Raw genomic sequence first — 17375 nt, forward strand, 5'->3', positions numbered from 1 at the left:
GACCAAAGGGTCGCCAGGCCAGAGGGGTGCCCAGTTAAGGCCAGACCACAGTCCTGGGGTCCCTACCGCCCAGTTAAGACCGAACCACAGTCCTGGGGCCCCCACTGCTGGCACCCTCAGGCCTTGAGATGCAGAAACTCCACTGCTCACGGGACCCCCACCTCCGGGAGACCCCTGTGCCCACGGACCCCCCAACTCCGGGAGACCCCTCTGCTCACGGACCCCCCCACCTCCGGGAGACCCCTCTGCTCACGGGCCCCCCACTCCAGGAGACCCCTCTGCTCACGGACCCCCCACCTCCGGGAGACCCCTCTGCTCACGGATCCCCCACCTCCGGGAGACCCCTCTGCTCACGGGCCCCCCACTCCAGGAGACCCCTCTGCTCACGGGCCCCCCACCTCCGGGAGACCCCTCTGCTCACGGACCCCCCACCTCCAGGAGACCCCTCTGCTCACGGGCCCCCCCACCTCCGGGAGACCCCTCTGCTCACAGACCCCCCACCTCCAGGAGACCCCTCTGCTCACGGGCCCCCCCACCTCCGGGAGACCCCTCTGCTCACGGGCCCCCCACCTCCGGGAGACCCCCTCTGCTCACGGGCCCCCCACCTCCGGGAGACAACTCTGCTCACGGGCCCCCCACCTCCGGGAGACCCCTCTGCTCACGGACCCCCCCCACCTCCGGGAGACTCCTGTGCTTCCAGGTCTCCCCCGCCTTCCTTCCCCATTCTGGTTGAAGGGGATATTTCTTTTCTGGGAAAGCATGACACAGATGCCGCCACCCCGCTCCTCACTCGCTTCATGCACTTGAGGAAGAGGACTCGGCGCAGGAGGGGTCTGGGCCCCCCGAGGTCAGTCCCACAGCCAGCCCCCTCGCTCTGTGACCCTGGATCCTCCAGTCAGGCCCCTTCCCCAGAGGCTGACTCCGAGTTGGCCGGGGCTGTTCATCTCATCTTGCGCAGTCAAATGAAAACGGAGCACGTGAAGGATGGGTAAGCAGGAGGGAAGGCGTCGCCACCTCACTGCCACCCTCAGCCCCTGCCTCAGACAGAGCCGGGGTTGGTTGGGTCAGGAGGGGCCCCTGACATCAAGACCCCACTCCCAGCCCCATGAGCTAAGCTTCTCAGCACACCCACGACCTGCCAGGAGGGAAGCAGCCCCACAGTCAGGAAGACGCTCACGTGCCCATTTCACAGTCGGGAAAACAGAGGCCCTGCAGACTCTCAGAGGCCCACGCGCGGACTGGCCAGAGCAGGCTGGCTGCACGGCCCCCACCATGCACCCCTCTCCCACTGCAGGGGGTCCTGGGGGGTCCCATGCGGCCTCCTTAGGCAGAAATTCCCTGTCCAGAATAATGTCCATGCTGATGAGGCTGCACCTCCCCGGGGCTGGGGATCTGGGAGCCCAGCAGGGCCCCGGGGGTGAGCAGGAAGCCAGCGTGAGGCCGGAGCAGGCACCAGGTCCAGGACTGCTCGAGCCTCCCTGGGGGCCCCGCTCGCCTCGTCCATTAGGCGGCCGCTGCGCTGCAACCTGGAATCTAATTTCACCGTCTAATGAACTGCTCTGTTTCCAGGACACACGCCACCTCCCACCTCGGAATTGACGGGCACGGGTGCTGCTGACAGAGTCCAGGCGTGAACCAGGCATGAACCAAGCGTGATGGATCACCGCAGACCGCCAGGGCTGGAGGGGACACGGGCCACGTTCCTGCAGACCTGCACACGGAGACCTCTCGCATGGAGCCGCCTCATGCTGAGCACTGCGTGGCTTGTACCTGCCAGGCCGGAGTCCACCCTCATTCAGAGCTTCTGGCAGCACCCACCTGAGCCTAAGGCCATGGGGCAGGGATGGGAGGTGACCCAGGTGGGACCAAGCCTCCCAAACACTGGGTGCTCAACTGGACCCTGACAGGACACAGGTCAGGAAGTCTCAGGCCCTCAGAAGGCCCAGCTGCTGGCCTGGTGCTCACGGCCTCCAATCGGCCTGGGCCTGCCTGTGCCCACCTGTGCCCACCTGGCGCCTACAGCCTCCTTCCAACATCCTGGGCAGGGAGGCGCTCTCAGGGGGCTCTCGATGCCCCACACTGACCATGGCCCCAGGATGGCCACTTCCTTCAGCCAGCTGTGGCTCCCTCGGGAACAGGAGCAGAGGAGCTGGAGGCGGGGGTCCTGCCCACCTGCACATTGCTCCCTAACCACTCCCGCAGCAGACGCCCAAGGCTCACAGGGACCCCCAGCCCCCTGCATTGCTGCAGCAACCACAGGTCCTTCCAGGGCCTTCGCCCCAGCCCAGAAAGAGGGGGCGTCCGTCATGCACCCCAGGGGCTCTGGGAGCTGCAGCTGTGGGCGGACTTCCAGGCCCTGGCAGGAAACCCGCTGGCTCAGCACGTGGTGAAATCAGCTCCCCGGGCACTGCCTCGTGACTTAGCAGCGCCTGCTCATGGTCCCTGGAGACAGAAGCTCCGCAGGGCTCATTTGTTCTCCATTAGTCACCTGTCCCACCCAGACCACAGGTGCTGGACAGAGACCCAGCAGGTGCACCAATCAGGGTTGACCAAAGTGCCCAGCCCAGCCCCACGCAGAGGTCCTGGCCCTCCCTCCCCGACCCCGCAACCTCACTGGGCTCGCAGCCCCTGGCCTGGGGTTCCCTGGACTTTGCTCTTCCTCCCAGCATGCCCCGGCTGCCCACTCTCCACTGCCCCGTTCCAACCCACTGAGCCCGCAGAGAAGCATCCCTGTACCAGCCAATTCAATCCCAGAAGCACGCAGAGAAGCTGGGTGGGAATGACGGCCAGCATAGGCAAGCCCCAGGCCCTGAGGACAGACCCCGCCCTGGCCTGGCCCTCGAGGCCGCTGCAGTCCCTCATGGTGGACCCCAAGCGACCCATCCACCCTGCTCCCCTCCTGTCCTCAGCAAACGCCCTCCCTGCCCCAGGGCCTTTGCACATGCACTTCCTGCCTGCCTGGAATCCTCTCCTACCCACAGGTCCCAGGGCCGCCCCCTCATCCCCCAGGCTTCAATCTGCCCCCTCATCCCCCAGGCTTCAATCTCAGGTCACTTTCTCTGAGAGGCTGCCTGACCCTCCCTTCCCTGGGCAGCCCCCAACTCTCTCTGGTGTATTCTCTCCAGGACCCTGAGCCCGACTGAGCACTGTCCCCTCAGGGCAGGGGTCTGCTCGCCCTCCCGGAGGCAGGACCCCACATCCTCTGCTCACAGTCGCCCCAAGTGCCCAGCCCAGAACCTGCGTGGAGGGGTCACCCCACATCCAGGCAGGCAGCAGCCAAGACCCTGCCCTGGCCAAGGTGAACCTGCTCAAGAGCCCGGGCCGGCAGCTGGGCCTGGGGCCCACACTCGGGCGTCACTGCACCGCCTTCCACACAGCGAGAAGAGCAAGGCGAGGGCTCCGGGAGGGGGCCTGGGTGGGTCTGGGGGGCTGAGATGAGGAGAGCACGGCCCACCCAGGGCACCTGGCCACATGTGACGCAGGCTTCGTCCCAAGAGGAATGACGATGTGTCCAGAGACACTCACTGCGTGTCCACAGCAGCCTCACAGCAGATGCAACCCAACATCCAGTTGGTGAGTGGGTAGATAAACTGAGGTCCGTCCGTGCGGCCACGGGAAGGACGAGGCAGCGACCCCTAGACACGGGGAGGATGAAGGAGTACCCTAAACACGGAGGAACCTGAGGGCAGGCTCGGCAAGGAGAGCTAGGCACAAAACGGCACCACAACGACAACTCCACTTACACGAAACGTCCGAAGCAAACAGGCCAGGCACGGCAGCCACGCCTGTACTTCCAGAGCTTGGTGAGGCCAAGGCAGGAGGATAGCTTGGGCCTAGGAGCTCGAGACCAGCCTGGGTAACATAGTGAGACCCCATCTCTACAAATGATTTGTTTAAGTTAGCCAGATGTGGTGGGGCACCTGCAGTCCCAGCGACTCGGGAGACAGAGGCCGGAGGATGGCTCGAGTCCAGGAGGTCCAGGCTGCAGTGAGCTGTGATTGAGACACTGCACTCCAGCCTGGGCGAAAAGAGACCCTGCCTCAAAAATAAATAAATTAAATTAAATTAACAGGCACATCACAGAGACAGGAAGGAGACCAGCAACTGCTGGGGACAGGGTGGGGCGCGCGACGGCAGAGGGCAAGAGTGTCCGCATGGGGTGACAAGTTTTCAAATAGGGCTGGTGGTGGCAGACCATCACTAAATCCTCCACTCTAAACGCCTCTGAATTACTCACTTTGAAATGCTATCTGTACGTTACGATAATTTAACCTCTATTTTTAAAAAACAAAATAAACCATGTTGTCAAGGTCTGGGACAGCAAGCGCACACAGGCAACCTGCCTGCCCATCAGTGGCTCTGTGCCCAGGGTGTCCACCCACCTGTGCCTCAGTTTCTCTGAATAGGATAGCTTTGGGTGGGGAGAGATAACACTCACCACACCTTGTCCCCTCCAGACTCCTCCAGTCCATGGTGCTGTCGTCCCAGTAGGAAAGCTGGAATGTGGACAGGTGCGTTTACACTACAGGGAGCAGACGGCACCCGGGACCTTGTGAGCTGTGGAATCACCCCTTCTTCTGGGGCTGAAGCTTGGCTCTGGCCCTGGCCAGTGCCCCCGTCCCAGTCCAGCCTACTCCTCCCCAAAACCGAGCCCCAGAGCTTCCCTGTCATGCACACCCCCATCCCCAGCACCTTTGGGGACCCCTGCTTGGCCTGGCCTGGGCTCCTGACCCTGCAGGTCCCTCCCTGGCCCTGCCCAAGCCCTTGGCAGCTTCAGGGAGCAAAGGCTTCATGACTTCATGAGGTCCCAGGGGAGCTGGGGTGGAGAGGGGCTCCCCCGACCCTCAACAAGGGGGCTCCTCCTGAGACATCCCACACTCCCTTCGTGGGCTCAAGCTGCCTGTCAGCCCCACCCGAAACCCATTCAGGTGCTGAGGGCACCCCAACAGTGGCGCTCCTGACTGAGGCTCCCAGCAGGCCTTCCCCCCATAGTCCCCCAAGACAGCCACGCCTAACCCCCTCCTAAGCAGGCCAGTGCCCTCAGCTGGTCCACGGCTCACAGCTCCAGTCCCTGGCCCCCTACAAACGTCCTAGTGAGTGCTCTCTCTCGGCCTCCACTTGCACACCTCTGGCGACGGAGGGCTCACCTCATAGAAAGAACCTCGTTCCAACACAAGCCCCTCCTGGGCCAGCCTGCATCCTCCCTCTCCCCTCACCAGCCTTCCTGGCCAGGGTGGCCTCATCACCTAATCACATTCAGGCAGACCCGGGGCCTGCAGGACGGCCCTGGATGGGACACATGTGGATTCCCCAAGCCTCATGTGGACACGTCCCCAAGACAGCTGTGGTGTCGACATCCACGCAGGGACACCACACAACACGGGGACTCTGCCGTCACCCGTGTCCACAGGCGGCTGGACAGGTGCTGCGGCAGCCCCAGGTCAGAGACAGGCCGACTACCTGGCAAGCGAGACTCATCTTGCCCGTGAGAAGCGCAGACAGTATGCCATTAACACCGCAGAGGGACGGGGACCACCTGAATCCTATTCTGTTTAGAAACGCACAGGCAGGCACAGACACCTGGAAAGAAACCAGGAAGAGCAAACATTCTTCCCTATTTTCCACCTTTCCCAGTCTCCTGCGGTGGATGTGCTTACTTTGTAGTCATAAGAAAATAAGCCACAACCAAACATTTATTTAAGAAACGAGGGCGGCAGGGGCCGCCAGACCCCCTCACCCTGACAGACGCAGCCCTGTCCACCCGCCGCTCAGGCCAAGGCCCGCCCACTTTCTTCACTTAACTCAGCTCTTCGCTAATTAAACGGCACCCGCGGGAAGGGATGGTCTCGGATAAGCTGGCTCAGTGCTAATTGTAAAGAAGAGAAGGCAGCCGTGTACCTTGCCCCAGCAGCCACGCCCCGATCATTCCTCGGGCACCTCCCAAACACCAGCCCCTTCCCCATAGCTGCCCAGAGGTCAGCCAAGCCCGACTCTATGGCCTGGGTGGATGCCAAACAAGAATCACATAAGGGGACCTTCTGGCCCACGAGGAGCCACAACTGCAGCTCCTGGTCAGGACCATGGCCAGCACCCGGCGCCGCCCTCCTCCCTCATCCCCGAGTGGCCCCAGCACCTAACCAAGTAGGAGGGCAGAGATATCACCTACCCCAGGCAGCAGGGAGGAGGAGGCTGCACCTACCCCAGGCAGCAGGGAGGAGGCTGCACCTACCCCAGGGAGCAGGGAGGAGGCGGCACCTACCCCAGGGAGCAGGGAGGAGGCGGCACCTACCCCAGGCAGCAGGGAGGAGGCGGCACCTACCCCAGGGAGCAGGGAGGAGGCGGCACCTACCCCAGGCAGCAGGGAGGAGGCGGCACCTACCCCAGGCAGCAGGGAGGAGGCGGCACCTACCCCAGGCAGCAGGGAGGAGGCGGCACCTACCCCAGGGAGCAGGGAGGAGGCGGCACCTACCCCAGGGAGCAGGGAGGAGGCGGCACCTACCCCAGGGAGCAGGGAGGAGGCGGCACCTACCCCAGGGAGCAGGGAGGAGGCGGCACCTACCCCAGGGAGCAGGGAGGAGGCGGCACCTACCCCAGGGAGCAGGGAGGAGGCGGCACCTACCCCAGGCAGCAGGGAGGAGGCGGCACCTACCCCAGGCAGCAGGGAGAAGGCTGTACCTACCCCAGGCAGCAGGGAGGAGGTGGCACCACCCCAGGCAGCAGGGAGGAGGCTGCACCTACCCCAGGCAGCAGGGAGGGGGTGGCACCTACCCCAGGGAACAGGGCATCTGCCCCCACATCAACCAACCACCTGAGCAGCAGGCAGCCTAGAGTGGGGCCCCAGAGCCTCCTTTCCCTGCACACACCTTCTGTCTCCAGCCTGGACGGGTTTCCACAAAAATGTAACTTTTCAATGACAGGAAAAGTGAGCGTTAAACTTCTCTGCATATTTGGTCCTTTGGGATGAGAACATTTTTACAGCCACCAGGCAGCTTCTAGGAATTCACCCTGCAGACCCGCACCTTGCGTGAAGATGTGCACGGAGCCCCATGCAGCAACGTTTGCAGCGGCAAAGTCCTAGCACCTGCTTCAAGGTCCATCACTGCAAACTGGTCAGAGAAGTCGTGAGCGCCCGATGGAGTCTAGAGGGGGACACGCAGGGAAAGGGGGCCACACACACAGGGCAGGACACGGAGTGACTCCACACGTGTGAAAAGAAGTGAGTGAACACACACAGACACACACATGCTGTACCGCGGCACGCATGCAGAGAACAGCTCCAGGAGAGGGGCCATGGCTGACCCGGTGTGGAGATGGGGCAGCGCAGAGGGGGCAAATCGTACTGGCTGGACCTCATTTTATATATTCCAGGGTTCCCGTGGGTGTCTTTTCTCTGTGTGTGTGTGTGTGTGTGTGTGTGTGTGTGCACGCGCGCGCATGCATGTCATGTGAATTTGACCTATTCTGGAAGAACAGGTAAGAAGGGGGTCATCTCCCAGCTACTCAGGAGGTCAAGGCAGGAGGATCGCTCAGGCCCAGGAGTTCTGGGCTGCAGTGAGCTACAATCACACCACTGCACTCAGCCTGGGCAACAGAGTGAGACCCCTACACTTAAAATAAATAACAGAATATGGACATCAGGCCCTGCTTGGCAGCTATCTGGTCTACAAAGGGGACTCCAGGCTGCCTCCTGCTCCATCCTGGGGTGGCGCTCCCTGATATCCCTGCCTCCCTGACCGCCCTCCTCCAGGAGAAGGAAGCCCAGCCGACCGAGTGCTGCTGCCCTTCCCCGGGGCTCAGCCTCCACAACAGACAAACTTTAAAGTTCCACACACGTGCCCTCTGCACCCTGAGTCCTAGCTTAGAACCCTGCACCCGCACACAGGGGCAGAAACACATTAACCAGGCGCCTCCGGCCTCTCACCCACAGCCCCTCAGGGCAGGCATCCCAACCTCTCATCCCTGCCCGAGGCTTCTCCCCACCTCCTCCCAGGACGGGAAGCCAGGCAGAAACTGGCCTTTTGCTCCCACTCACCCTTCCCATGTTTTTTCCAAACCTAAACAGAAAAGCAAGCTTGAAAGTTCTCAGGTCTTCAGCTTAGGTCAAGGGTAAGGGCTCCATGGGGAGGAACAGAACTAGAGAAGACCTGGAGGACGAGGCGGGGGCAGGCAGACGCAGCAGATGCCTCCACGCCACAGATACAGAGCAAGAATCTAGAAGGAGGCTCCCTGCAGGCCGGGCAGCCTGGAGCCCAGCCTCTGCCACACCCCCAGGAGCTGCCCGTCCGCCCCCACTGAGATGATTCAGGGATGGGAGACTCCGAGTGTTCAACCCACTCCCCGCCGGACTTCCTGGAGCAACCATGCTCTCCTGTGCATCCACAAAGCCATTCCCAGCAACCCAAAAAAATTAAAGACCTAATTTTATTCAAGCTGGGTAGGCAGCAGAGCCTAATGTCAGTTCCAGAGCACGTCTGGAAAACATCCTCATCCCCAAAGCGAGGCAGCCACTGTCCGAAAACCACCACTTCCTCTGCAAGAGGCCGCCCAGCATCCCCTGTCTGGGGCCAGCACAAGCTGCTGGCCCTAGGCTGGGAGCTCTGGGCAGCTGGTGGCCAGGGAGAAGCCTTCTCAGAGGCCGGCCTCTCCACTCGAGTCGATGTCTCCTGTGGTGGTGGAGGGGCCGCCAAGTGCCCCGAGGCCTCGGACAGGTACCTTAGCCTCACCCACCCCAGCCCCTCACCTGGCACGGGGTCTGTGGTTTAGATGACATAAGGGACGTGAAGCTCTGTGGAGAGCTCACGTCACCCTGTCCTCCACCACACATCATCCTGGGGACCTGCGTGTGACGCCCCCCCACCCACGGCAGCCTGCACCCCAGGGCTATGAGCCCCTTTCAAGACTGAAGCCCCCACCGGGGCCGCCTAACCCCACAGGGAGCACAGCACAGGCCCACTGCTAACAGGAGGAAGCACCTGCACGCTGGCTCCCTGACGCTGGAACAGGGCCATAGCTCTGCACCCCACACTCCGGCTCCACTCTCCACAGGAAAGGGCTCCCAGAATCCAGCCACTCAGTGTGTGGGGGCAGGGGCCCTGCTGACTTAGAAACAAGTGGCACATTAATCCGCATTCAAACTTGCCAGCCAATCAACCACAGCCCCGCGCACAGACTCTCCCTGGTGGGACTAAGGGGGGCTCCCCTGCCCTTGGCAGGGGCGTCTCCCCCACGCACCCCCAGTCCCATCCTCTCCACGGGCTCCAGGTGCCCACAACCCCAGAACACTCAATGGGACAACTCAGAGCGGGTTACAGAGAAAGAAAAGCCACACAAGCTCACCAAGGGCACGCTATTTCAGAAGTGCCTTCTCCTGGAAATGTCGACCCCAAAGCTCTCACTGGGAAACCTCTGGCCTGGCGCCCCGGAAGCGACAGGCACGGGTTTGGGGCTGAGGCCGTCCCAGCAGCTCTGTGGCCTGCCAGACCTCAGAGCACTCCCATCAGGGGCCACAAGAGCAGAGAGCTCTTCAGCCCCACGTCCTCCCGGACGAATTAAAAGCACGACCCATCCCAGCTTCAGACAACAAAAAGTCTAACCCTCCATTTCGCAGACTCCAGACCAACCCATTTGCTAAGCAGCGTCCCGAGCCACTCCCTCCTCCAGCTCTGCGAGTACAGCTTTCTCAGGCTAAAGGGGAAACAGACGGGCTTCTCAGGGCCCATCCGCCTTGCGCTGGCCGCCTCCCTCACATCCTCTCACCCAGGAGCCATCAAGGACAGAGCCTCCTCCTGCAGGGCCCGCACTCTAGCACCCGCTGCTGAGGCCGGCGGTCGGCAGGGCCCTGCCACTCAGAGCCCACCGGGGAGGCAGGAACCAGAACCCACTCCGAAATCAGCAGGGAAAGCTCGGCACACGGGCTGGGGAGCGCAGGGATCGGACGCAGGAGCCAGTGGGAACCATTTCCAGAGAGTTCCTCGGGGACAAGCTCAGATCTGCAGGCCCCTCCTCCTTCGACCTTGGATCTGCTGGGCGTGTTGAACAGGTGCTGCCCACCCCACGCAGGACGCGCGTCCTCCTCTGAGCACGTCCAGGGCCTCCTCTCAACCAAGGCGCCGTTTTGAGACTCCCGAAGCTGTCAGCCAAGTGTTGTCGGAAGGCAGAGCTGAGCTCCAGCCCTGCAAAGGGCACCCGCGTTCCGGGCACTGCCGTTTCCGCTCGACGCTCCGTGCTAAAGGCGGCTTCATGGCTGGGCGCGGTCCTGAGGCGTCTCGGCGGCTTCTCGGGCGCGGTCCGCGTGGAAACTAGAAGCTTGCACTGCAGCTCTTTCACAGCTTAAGGGGTTCCCTGGTAAAACCTGCCCACAGTGGTTTTTCAGGCCGAAGATCATTCCTGTCCTCCAAGCCTCAACTCTCAGGATGCTGGGAACATGCCGGAAGCCACAAACGGGAAGACAATCCCCCAAACACGCGGCACACACAGGGCGGGCAGCTTCCCTCCAGGTAAACAGCCGGCATCTCCGCGGCCGGTCCCACACGACAAACAGGGCCCCGCGCTTCGACCCGCGACCTCCGCAAGCTTCCGACGCCCGAGCTGGGCCCCGCGCTTCGACCCACGACCTGGCCCTCAACAGCAGCGCAGGCCTCTCCGTACGGCCCAGCCTCTGACCAATGGGACTGAGAATCGGCCGCAGGGGCAGAGCAACGCCGTCCCCGACCGGCCAGCCATCCTCCCTCCTGGCCTCCGCGCTCCGTCCGGGGCGAGGCCTCCCACTCCGCTGCACGAGCCCCACGGGCCTCCCACTCTGCTGCACGAGCCCCACGGGCCTCCCACTCCGCTGCACGAGCCCCACGGGCCTCCCACTCTGCTGCACGAGCCCCACGGGCCTCCCACTCTGCTGCACGAGCCCCACGGGCCTCCCACTCTGCTGCACGAGCCTCACGGGCCTCCCACTCTGCTGCACGAGCCTCACGGGCCTCCCACTCTGCTGCACGAGCCTCACGGTCATGGCGATGACAGCTACGAGTTTGGTGAACATCGCACGCATCAGGCGTCGTGTGGAGTGACTCACGCGTTGAAGCCCGGCGGCGGTCACGTGACACAGACGCAGAACAGTTACCCGCACCACGCAGACAAAGAAACTCAGCGGGGCGGCGTCCACGGACAGCGCACACACGAGCAGTTTCCCGTCTCAGAGCTGCCCGGCATGCACACTGGAAAATAGTTAAGACAGCCCCCCATGAGGTAACACGCTTGGGCTCTGTCTGTGATGACGAGATGTCGGACACAAGGCCAAGGTTTCTCCCGGGGGACACTGCAAGGCATCACCCCACCATCGTTGCCCCCCATCCTCCCAAAACGGGTACGTTGCTCTCGCCTGAGCCTTTAACAGGGCACGGCCTGGCCACTGGCCCCAGCCTCCCGTCGAACCTCAAGTGGACACTCGGAGGGCCCAGGGCACAGGCTGCCCCTCCCTAGCCTCTGGGCAAGGCAGCTCGGCCGTCCCATATCCCTTCTCCCCAGATTCAAGGCCCCCACAGGTCCCCCTTGGTCCTCCAGACTTGCCCATTTTCCTAGAAGGGAACCCACTCTGTGTAGCAGATTCATCTCCCCACACTGGAAGCAGCTTCAGGCGGAGGCTAGCCCAGCTCCTCTACGGCTGCGGAATGTCATTCCTACAGGGCTGAGGCTAGCCCAGCTCCTCTACGGCTGCGGAACGTCATTCCTACAGGGCTGAGGCTAGCCCAGCTCCTGTGCGGCTATGGAACGTCATTACTACAGGGCTAAAGCTAGCCCGGCTCCTCTACGGCTGGGGAAAGTCATTCCTACAGGGCTGAGGCTAGCCCGGCTCCTCTACGGCTGCGGAACGTCATTCCTACAGGGCTGAGGCTAGCCCGGCTCCTCTACGGCTGCGGAACGTCATTCCTACAGGGCTGAGGCTAGCCTGGCTCCTCTACGGCTGCGGAACGTCATTCCTACAGGGCTGAGGCTAGCCCGGCTCCTGTGCGACTATGGAACGTCATTCCTACAGGGCTGAGGCTAGCCCAGCTCCTCTATGGCTGCGGAATGTCATTCCTATGGGGCTGAGGCTAGCCCGGCTCCTGTGAGGCTATGGAATGTCACTCCTACAGGGCAGAGGCTAGCCCCGTGCTCTTGCGAGCAGCTGCCAGACGGACTTGCTGAGTGTGCACACAGGGGCCATGGACGTGTCAGGAGCACAGGGACTAACAGAGATCCATAGGTTCATTCGTTTATTGACTAAAACAAACTGGGAAAATCACTATGTTAAGCCATTCTCCACCATTGGACTCAGCCTGTGCCCTGAGAAATGACCACAGTTCTGAAACACTCCAGGATTTAAGCATTTTCAAAACTGGAGACAGGACTCCCACATGGTCAGCATCCTGGGGGCCGAGAATCCTTAGTGCCCACATCCAGGGTACCGGCACCTCTGGAGAGACCACGTCTCTGCAGAGATTGGCTTGCAGCAATTTCTAATAAAACAGATTTTCTCTGCTCTAACTGTGGGATGGTCAGGAGGAGAGTTCCTGCTTCTCCTTTAGCTCCTGTCCTCTCACAGACGCAGAATGTGCACAGAGATTGACTCCACCGTGTAACTAGGCAGCATCATGTACAATGTCTTATCACTGCAGAGTAATTTCACTTTCAATTATTTGGTGAGGGACAGAAATCCTGCGAGGAAGCCCGAGACCTCCCGAGGGGCCCAGAAACCAGAGAAATCCAGGTTTCCCTGGAAACCACGACTCTCCGAGGCTTCTTCACCTTTTGGGAAATTTCCTTAAGATTTCCTACGCAGGAGGCTGTAGGAAGAAGGGGAATGTGGCCGTTCAAGCACTCAAGTCTCTTTCTCGGCACACAATGCTCCATCAGCAGAGACCGGACCCTGGTCCTGCCAGGGCCCCCGCTCTGTGCTGGGTAAAGCCCAGGCCTGCACTCACCCCTCAAAGCAGCCTGACCAAGAAGAGAGTGTCTGAACCCCACCACTGTGCCGGGCGCCTGCCCACCCCAGCCAGCCCTTTGAGGGCTCACACCAGCCTCAGAGCTGAATGCAGGGGTGGAAGAGGGGCCCAGTGGCCTGTGCTCAGCACCACCCGAGTTCTCCAGGACTGTGAGGGGAAGCACCTGGGCCCCGGCACCGGGGGACTTGAACATAGGCCCTCCAGCCCCGGGCCCTTCCCTGCAGTGAAATGGGACACAGCACCTGGTCAAGCAGCCCAGGGCCACAAGCCCCTGAAACCCTGGACCCCATCCAAGGCCTGGCCCAAAAGCCAAGATGGCACAGCGAGCCCCAGGGTCACGCCCTCCCCGGTGCCAGATTTCCCATCTGGCCTATTTTAAACACAGCTTCACTCTGGCCACTCCACATGGCTGGGCTGCTGGCAAGATCAAGCAATCTGCACCCCCAAGCTCTCATCTCAGGCTCCCTTTCAGTTAAGCAGGACGACTCTGGAGCTCACTCAACCTTCCTCTGCCTCAGTTTCCCTGTCCACAGGAACGAGGCTGCGTGACCCTCTGGCAGGCTGTAACTGAGCGGTAACTGAGGCCCGCACCCAGTGGGAACAGAGTGGAGCTCCCTTTCCCACACCCAGCAACCCACGCGGGGATCCTGGACGAGGAGGTTCAACTCCGTGGTGGAGTAGTGCCCGGCTCCAGTCCTGTGCGCAGATGGGCAGCAGGAGAGAGGCTGGAGCCCGGGATTCAGGCTCCGAAGGGCCCCCCATGGTGCTCTGGCCCAGAGTCCCCTGCGGCAGCCCCAGGGGCACATCATCTGCTGAGTTCGGGCCACTTCTGCAGCTCACACTCCCTTTGGGAGGTCTGGGAGAGGTGGGCCAGCACCCCGCCCCGACCAGGCAGAGAGCAGGTCTGACGCCCTTCTGACTCAGAGAAGGCCCTGTCTCCAGAGCCTCTGGGAAAGCACCCAGGCAGTGCGAGCAGAGGCCGCGGCTCCCACAGAGGAGCAACAGTGGAGAAAGCCCCTCTCTAACTCAGTGCTGGACGTCCCCACCTCCCCAGAGCAGGGGCAGCGGGGGCCTGGCCTGACGCCCACCAAGCCCTGGGGCCATGGGGCAGCAGCCACCGCCCTCTCTACCCCAGACAGTGGCCACCCCGGGTCCAACAGGGATGTCCAGAGAGGTTCTCACAACTTGACCTCTCCGAAGCCAGACACTGGTGGCAACAGGCAAAAGGCAGGTGGGCCTGGGGACCTGTGTCCAGCCACAGCTGGGTGTGGCAGCACAAGGAGCCCTGGCCTTCCTCCAACTCCCGGCTGCCCCAGGCCCAACTCAGCTCCATCTCCGTTTAGCTGATGAACAAACAGACCAAATGCTGCCTAACGCGCAACACGGGCCAGTCCATGCCAGGCCAGGCAGAGGACACGGGGCCATCAGGCCTCCCAAGTCGGGGTGGGGGCTGCACTCCAAGGATGGGCTGGGCCGTGGGGACAGCAGTGAACGCCACACCAGCGGTCTGGGGGCCAGGCGGTGAGCTGCACCAGCAGTGCTGAGCCACGTCCCCTTTCACAGAGGGCACTGGGCCGGCCTGGAAGAGTGGGATGTCCCCCAGCAGTGGTGTTCACAAAGCCCTGGGGTAAGGAGCAGCTGTGCCGACCTTACCGACGGAAAACTGAGGTTTGCAGAGGTTCTGAGACCAGCCCCCAGTGTCCAACCTGAGGCAGAACCAGAAACCCTGCTCTCCAGCCCTGCCCCTCAGAAAAAATCCCCCTCCCAAAGGGGCCGCCTCCCTGAGTCCAAGCCACCCCTGCCCACAGCAAAGGAGCTGAGGAGAGCCTGGGAGCTGGGGGCTCAGGGAGGTTCAAGCAGCTCCGTGCCCACAGCAAAGGAGCTGAGAGGCCTAGTGCAGCCTGGAGGGCGGGGCTGTTCAGACACTGAGGGCCTCGCCTGAAGCCCCCACATGCTGCTGCTCTATCTTAGAGTGGCGGGTCCGGACTCGGGGTGGTCAGGAGGAGATGGTTCAGACCCCACATGTGCAAGCGTCCCCATGCTTTGCCCCAGTTCTGGACTGCCGCTCTCAGGAGGCAGAAACAGGAAGGAGAGACAGAGGGGCTGACCCACGCAGGCCCGGGCAGGGGGCGGCCATGCAGAGAGCTGCTGACCCAACGGGAAACCTCAGGAACAGCCAGGCTGGGCTCTTGGATCATGGACTCAAAGCAGAACAAACCCCGGGTCAGACGCAGAGCAGGGCGCCGGCCAGGCTGTCAGGGCAGGAGGGCTGTGGGGGTGGGTTCTATCCTGCCCTCCTCCGGGGAGTCACCTTGGGCAGTGACCTGGCTGACCAGTACTGGCCCACCAAGAGCCCCTTTGGCCCCCAGTCAGGTGGGGACCATCGGGAGAGACCATTCCTGAGAACACACAGGCTCATCTGAGGATTCGGGAATGAACCCTGGACTGGAAAAGCCAGACTCACCTCCTGGGGGCCACAGGGCCTCCGGGACCCAGGAGGTCGGAGAAGCTTCTGCTTGGGGAGTCCCAGGCTGGGTGCCCAGGGGCCCTCCACACGGAGACACCCTCCCTGTAAGCGGCCTGGCATTTCCCTCTGGGATCTTCTCCCTACCCCAGAACCCTCCCATATCACACACAGTCCACGGAGGGTCTGCTGAGGGCACACTCAAGGCCACACGCAGGCTGGGGCACACTCGTGGGGCACACATCCCTTTCGGCCCAGGTGGGCGCCCGGCCAGCTTGTGACGAGTCTGCCCCTCACTCCCATCCCAAAATGCCTCTCACACAAAATGGCCGGTCCCGGAGCTCAGCGGGTCCCTTGTTCAGCTGGGATGGGAGAGCAAGCGCCCTGGCGCGGGGAGGCTGTGCACACCGGCCGCACAGGCCGCACACGCAGCGGGCAGTGCAAATTCCACACGCGAACACCCAGGTGCACACGGACGCAGGCTTCGGCCGCCCCCCGCCAGCCCTGCCCCAGGAGGCAGCCGTGCCCTGAGCCTCGCCCGGGAAGAGGGGACAGCCCCTTCCAGGCCCAGGGCTGGGGGTCCCGGGTCTGCCGCAGCCCTTCCCCCGGGCCTCGCTCTGCCAAGGAGGGGTCCTGAGCCCGGGATGTGCACGGGGGCGGCCGGCGGCTGCAGAGATGGGTCAGCGCAGGAGCTGAGCGCAGGAGCTGAGGGGGGTTCGCGGGGCCGGGGAGGGGCGTCGGCGCCGAGGGGGCAGGACAGACAGCTGCGCTCAGCCCGGGCTGGGGTGGGGGGGTCATGCCCTCCCCCATCTCAGGAACCCAAAAGCTCACCCTAGTCTGAGGGAGAGCGGCTCGGGAGGATGGCGGAGGACAGGCCAGACCCTCCCCCGCCGCCCCCGCTTGGTCGGGCGGCCCCAGCCCCGCAGGTCCCCGAGAGTCCCGGAGAGTCCAGACCCAGCGCTGCCGCCCTCCCTCCCCGGCCGGCCCTTTGTTCGGCGCAGCGGCCGCGGGGAGGGGCCTCCCAGGCTGAGGAGGGGGCTGGGGCGGCCGCACGTCTCCGTCCTGCGGGCCCAGAGCCCCCACCCCGACCTGAGCGGCCCCGACCCCGGAATCCTTCCTGCCCGCGAGCTGCACAATCGCTCTCCGGTCTCGGCCCAGCACTCCGGCCAGGGAGCGCCGGCCCCAGACCCAGACCCAGGCGCAGGGAGCCAAACCCGCCGCAGCCAGCCCGGCCGGGGTCGCCGATGGGGGTCGCCACGGGGGCCCCGCCGGCCACTCACACGTAGGCGTGGTAGATGAACGCCCAGCCGCGCGGCCGCTCCAGCACGTTGTAGAGGAAATTCTGCAGCTTGCGGTAGAAGGCGTTCCGCTTGGGGGGCTTGCCGGCGCCCGCGCCGCCCGCGCGAGGTTTGCTGAGAATGCTGCCGCGCTTGGGGGCCTCGGAGCCGGCGATCAGCAGCGCCCCGTCCCGGGTGGAGTCGGGCGCGCCGGGGTCCAGCCCCACGAAGCCCACCTTCAGCTTCTTCTCCCCGCTCGGGCCGGGGTACACGCCGCCGTTGCGCGACTTCTGCACCATGGTGCCGGGCGGGAGGCGCCCCGGGCCGGGCGCAGGCTCAGCGGGGGCGGAGCGCGGGGGGCGGCGCGGGCCCCAGCCCAGGCCCCCCGGCCGGGAGCCGCATGGCCGAGGCGGCGGTTCCGCGCTCCTGCCGGGCTTGGGCCGCGCGCGGAGACGCTGCGGCCACCTCGCTCCGCGCGCACTTCGGCGCCTGGCCCGCGGCCGCGCCGGCTCCGCCCGCCGCCTCGCCCCGCCCCGCGTTAACCCCCGCGACGCCAGTCGGAGGAGAGGGGAGGAGAAGAGAGGGAGGGGGAAGGGAGAGGAGAGAGAGGGACAGGGAGGGGAGGGGAGGGGAGGGGGAAAGGGGAGACAGGAGGGGAGG

The 17375-nt window shown here is 63.5% G+C and overlaps 1 protein-coding gene across 6 annotated transcripts in view; it reads right to left on the reverse strand.

Annotated features, from left to right (window-relative positions):
- KCNQ2 (potassium voltage-gated channel subfamily Q member 2) overlaps positions 1-17138 on the reverse strand; it is a 76483-nt gene extending 59345 nt beyond the window's left edge. Inside the window, exon 1 of one of the 6 annotated variants that reach the window (XM_054542358.2) lies at positions 16719-17138. In XM_054542358.2, coding sequence (XP_054398333.1) covers positions 16719-17014 — 296 coding nt within the window. In that variant the 5' untranslated portion in view covers positions 17015-17138. The remainder of the gene's footprint in view (positions 1-16718) is intronic. The other 5 variants (XM_054542356.2, XM_024238773.3, XM_024238774.3 and 2 more) reach the window with 5 other exon arrangements.
- Positions 17139-17375: the final 237 nt, after the last annotated feature.

The sequence above is a fragment of the Pongo abelii genome, chromosome 21, assembly GCF_028885655.2.
Source record: "Pongo abelii isolate AG06213 chromosome 21, NHGRI_mPonAbe1-v2.0_pri, whole genome shotgun sequence".
NCBI classification, from domain to species: Eukaryota; Metazoa; Chordata; class Mammalia; order Primates; family Hominidae; genus Pongo; species Pongo abelii.